The sequence below is a fragment of the Salvelinus sp. IW2-2015 genome, linkage group LG25 (assembly GCF_002910315.2).
Source record: "Salvelinus sp. IW2-2015 linkage group LG25, ASM291031v2, whole genome shotgun sequence".
Lineage (NCBI taxonomy): Eukaryota > Metazoa > Chordata > Actinopteri > Salmoniformes > Salmonidae > Salvelinus > Salvelinus sp. IW2-2015.
Window position 1 is genome coordinate 24103445 of NC_036865.1, and position 4243 is coordinate 24107687.

General features: G+C 40.6%; 1 protein-coding gene across 1 annotated transcript; it reads left to right on the top strand.

Moving 5' to 3' along the window:
* The first annotated feature begins 1658 nt into the window (after positions 1-1658).
* LOC111951601 (DNA damage-inducible transcript 4 protein) lies at positions 1659-2823 on the top strand. Its single transcript, XM_023969770.2, has 2 exons — positions 1659-1928; positions 2217-2823. The coding sequence occupies exons 1-2, from the start codon at positions 1751-1753 to the stop codon at positions 2729-2731; spliced, it is 693 nt and encodes a 230-aa protein (XP_023825538.1). The 5' UTR covers positions 1659-1750; the 3' UTR covers positions 2732-2823.
* The last annotated feature ends 1420 nt before the right edge of the window (positions 2824-4243 follow it).

Consider the following 4243-nt stretch of genomic DNA (forward strand, 5'->3'; position numbering starts at 1 on the left):
CCATGCAGATTCCTCTAGAGCAGTGATGTTTTGGGGCTGTTGCTGGGCAACACGGACTTTCAACTCCCTCCAAGATTTTCTATGGGGTTGAGATCTGGAGACTGGCTAGGCCACTCCAGGACCTTGAAATGCTTCTTACGAAGCCACTCCTTCGTTGCCCGGCGTGTGTTTGGGATCATTGTCATGCTGAAAGACCCAGCCACATTTCATCTTCAATGCCCTTGCTGATGGAAGGAGGTTTTCACTCAAAATCTCACGTACATGGCCCCATTCATTCTTTTTAAGTGGAGAGAACTATGCACCAATTTGGTGGTGACTAACCTACTTTTTTGCCCGCTGTATGGGTCAAATTAACTCAAGATCTGATCGACCCTAAAGTGGCACTACATGCCCCAGATATCAAGAATCAGCAAAGCTTAAAAATTAAATCGTTCATGTAAATAACTAGAAACATTCAGATCGTTGAGGTAGCCTACTCTGCAAATAATAGGTTACCAATTACTTCACACTGGAAGATAAGCTACACTAAAGCTACAGTTAAGAACAACATTTAGTTTACTTAAAACTAATTTATTTGGAAAAAAGTAGTTTCCCTACTATCCAAACTTCTCTGTGAAACAATGATCATATTTCAGGCTAAATCTGAAATTGGTCGTAGACTACAAATTATAACGAACAAACATCATTGGGGTTATATGATTAATACATCATTAGTAATTATAGCATACTTAAACAAGCAAACCCAATTATGTCAAGTGAGAATTAGGGCAGGTGCTGGATAACAAAAAAAAAGTAAAGGAAATTCAGGCTATTAGCCTCACTTTACCCATATTTTATTTCAGCAAAATAAGTAGTGTAGTAGTCTCACGTAGGTTTAGTACACCTGACTAACATGTCAAAAATAAAATATAACTACTGTTTTAAACTACCACCAAAGCTACTGTAAAATGTAGCTATACATTTTCCAGTGACACAAACATTGTAGTTTCACTTCCCAAAACTGGGAACGTTTACTGTTCCAGGGTCATGACATAGTATTACAGTGCATGCACCGTCTCCAAATGTCATTTTCTCCCTTGAAAATACCAAATTGTGTACATTTCAAGGGTTGGTGTGGCGGATAGTCGATTACTATCTTTGAGGTACGTGGGTTACGTGGATTCGTGGCGTTTGACAGTAAAGTTGAGAGGGGTGGAGCTTAGAGGGGGGGGGGGGGGGGGGGGGGGGGGGGGGAGGAGGGGGGGGGGAGGGGCACAGGCTCGGGGCTCGGGAGGTGGGGGGCTTCATCAAAGGACCCAAAATGTTACAGGGCAAGCTGGTTTCCAGTAGTTACCACAGCTACAAAGTAAATATTGGCTATATAGGAAAAATTTATGCAAACATTTTTTTTTCTTAATTTAAGGTTATGTATACGGTTAGCAGTGTGGTTAAGGAAAGGGTTAGGATTAAAATAAAATCAGATTTAAAAAATATGAATTGTAGAAATAGGCGYGCTTTATGATCTTGTGGCTGTAATAACTAGTGACGACCTTGGCACTCGCTAATACGTTAAGTTAGGACGTTGGGAACGTGTGAGATCATCTGATTGGTCGGTAGCCATATGTGGGAGGAGTGTTTACGCGGCTATTTATTTAGCTAGTTCCAGTCTATTATTGTCTTTGGTGTAGTCCAGCTGGTCTGGTCGGTGTGAAAGACATAGCACTCTTAGCACTTATTGTATTTATTATTTCACCGTCAACGGGTTTAAAAAATGTACTTTACGTTTTCTCATAACAACTCACTGGACGACAGTTTCCCTTCCTCCCCACAGGAAGACCTGGGTTCTCAACGGTTGTCCTGGGGGAATCTGGTGCAGAAACTAACCGTAATCAAAAGGATCAATCAACGGTTGGCAGACAAAGATCATTGCAGTTGGAATAGTGACACTGGTGAGTGTTTGTTTAGCACTGCWGCCTTTTGTCTGAGTGAGGAGTAGCCTACTGTCTTTGCTTTATTTAGGAGGATTGCTACAACGTTGCAAAATAATGTATCACAKAAAAGGTATGCAGCAATATTGATTCCAAAACAGATTTAAAAGTATAACACTTTTTTTCTTGGCATCAATAGTTGCTTATCCATAGGCTTCATATGAAAAAGTTCACCTCAAGACCGATTGTTACAGCACTATACAGTACAATGAAGGAAAAGTACCCCTATCGTTTTCTTTTCTGTTCCAGGATCAGTCACAGACATGTCCATGATATCAGAGTCTGACAGCGGTCTCTTCTACAGCCCACTGGAGGAGTCTCTCTGTGCCCACATTGTAAAGACCATTGTCGAGAGCCTCTCTGACGCTACGGACACTGTCCTGTGCTGCTCCAAACTGGTCCTACCAGATACTCTCCTGCACAACATCAGTCGGGAGCTTCTCCATCTGGCTGCGAGTGAGCCTTGCGGCCTCAAGGGGGCGCTCATTGACCTGTGTGTGGAGCAGGGGGACCAACAAGGAGAACTGTGTAGTGTGGAGCAGATAGCCGTGGACCATAACCTGGTTCCTACCTTCCATCTCACCCTCGTGCTACGGCCAGAGGTGGGGGGGTTGTGGCCCAAGGTGCAGAGACTCTTTGGGGGCCGGAGGGCTGTGTCCCCCCAGAGGCAGAGTGGGAGACACACACTCAGGCTCAGTACCGGGTTCAGGGCTATCAAAAGAAAGCTGTATAGTTCAGGAGAGCTGCTTGTTGAAGAGTGCTGACCTYGCAAGAGCTATGGGTGTTTTGTAGTAGATATCAGACCTGAGTCTAATAATACATATCTGAAATACTTTGATATACTTAGTATGCTCCACTTTGTTTGGTTTGCCTGCTACAATGGAACCAGTGTAATGTTCCCAAAAGTGCAAATCAAGCATGCTTCAATAGTTTGACTCTGGTCGGATGTATATAATATTGTCTGACTCTGGTCTGATGTATATAATATTGTCTATGACTCTGGACTGAAGACAACACTACATTGAGAGAAGCCTTGTATGGCTCTGTGTGATAGAAGTGATTTCAGATATTCCACTGTGGTCACCAATGTACCTAAAAACTCACTCCACTTCTGAGGGTGTGTAGGTACCCTGAATAGTCAAATTCTGAAGATGCTCTTAATTCACATAGTGGGGCAAAAAAAGATTGTGCAACAATGTTAACCATGTAGTTTTTTTTTGTATATGCTAAAATGTATTGAATGTATTCTAGGGAACACATCTTATGGCAGCTTTTCCACATCAATTGACATGTGGAGACAATTGAATGTAAGATATGGCGATTAAGACAATGCAAAACTGCTGTTTTTGAACCATGGATTTGATTAGACAGTATTGATACTCATATTCACCTGAACTGCTTTTTGTACTTTCCTTCAAGAACTTGAAACTGAAACTAAAATACATTTTCAAATTAAAATATCCATGTGAAATATTTTGTTTGTGGATCAAATATTTGTCTCTGTAATAAAATAAAACTACACTAGGTCATTATATAGTGATTATAATGAAACATTTGTTTAATTTGAATAAATACAGATTCATTTGTGCAATAATTTGCAATCTACCAAGCTACAAGCAAATCCACAGGGTACATTCAATTATATAATTACATTAGCTACATAATTCCATCTAGCCCATGTAATAACAATGTATGGTATATACAGGTACTAACTATAAATGCTATAAAAACTGGCTCAGATGTCTATCCTTAAAGGCCTTGAGTTGGTTCTTCTAAATATTTATCAAAGCATAATATGGGAAAGAGCTTTTATTATAGCAGCTGTAGCAGTATCTCATTCAAAAATAAATTTCAAGGCTTAAAAAAGAGATAAACACTAATGTTTGTATTTAAACCAGCCATCACCTTGTCAGTTTGTTTCACAGTTCTACAGGAAGTTAAGTCTGTCCGCAGGAGTGTGCAGAGAGAGAGAGGGGTCCCCCCACAGCCCATATGTCTGCAAGGCATTTTCTCTCTAATTGCTGCTCCAATCTTACGCTCCAATTTGTGTGTGTTGGCTTGAATAGAGCGTTGTCTATTGATTTCTTCACATTCGATTCAAGTACCAAATAATCTGAGGGGGAAAATAAGTATGGAGCAATCAAAACATCAAATGGATCTCCAACAACAGAACCTTTTCCATTGAGGTTCAAATCAGAGCAGATGGGCAGCAGGTCATGCAAGCACACATCAAAAATGTTAATCATGGGCATCTATCAGTTAATTTTTTTTTAATA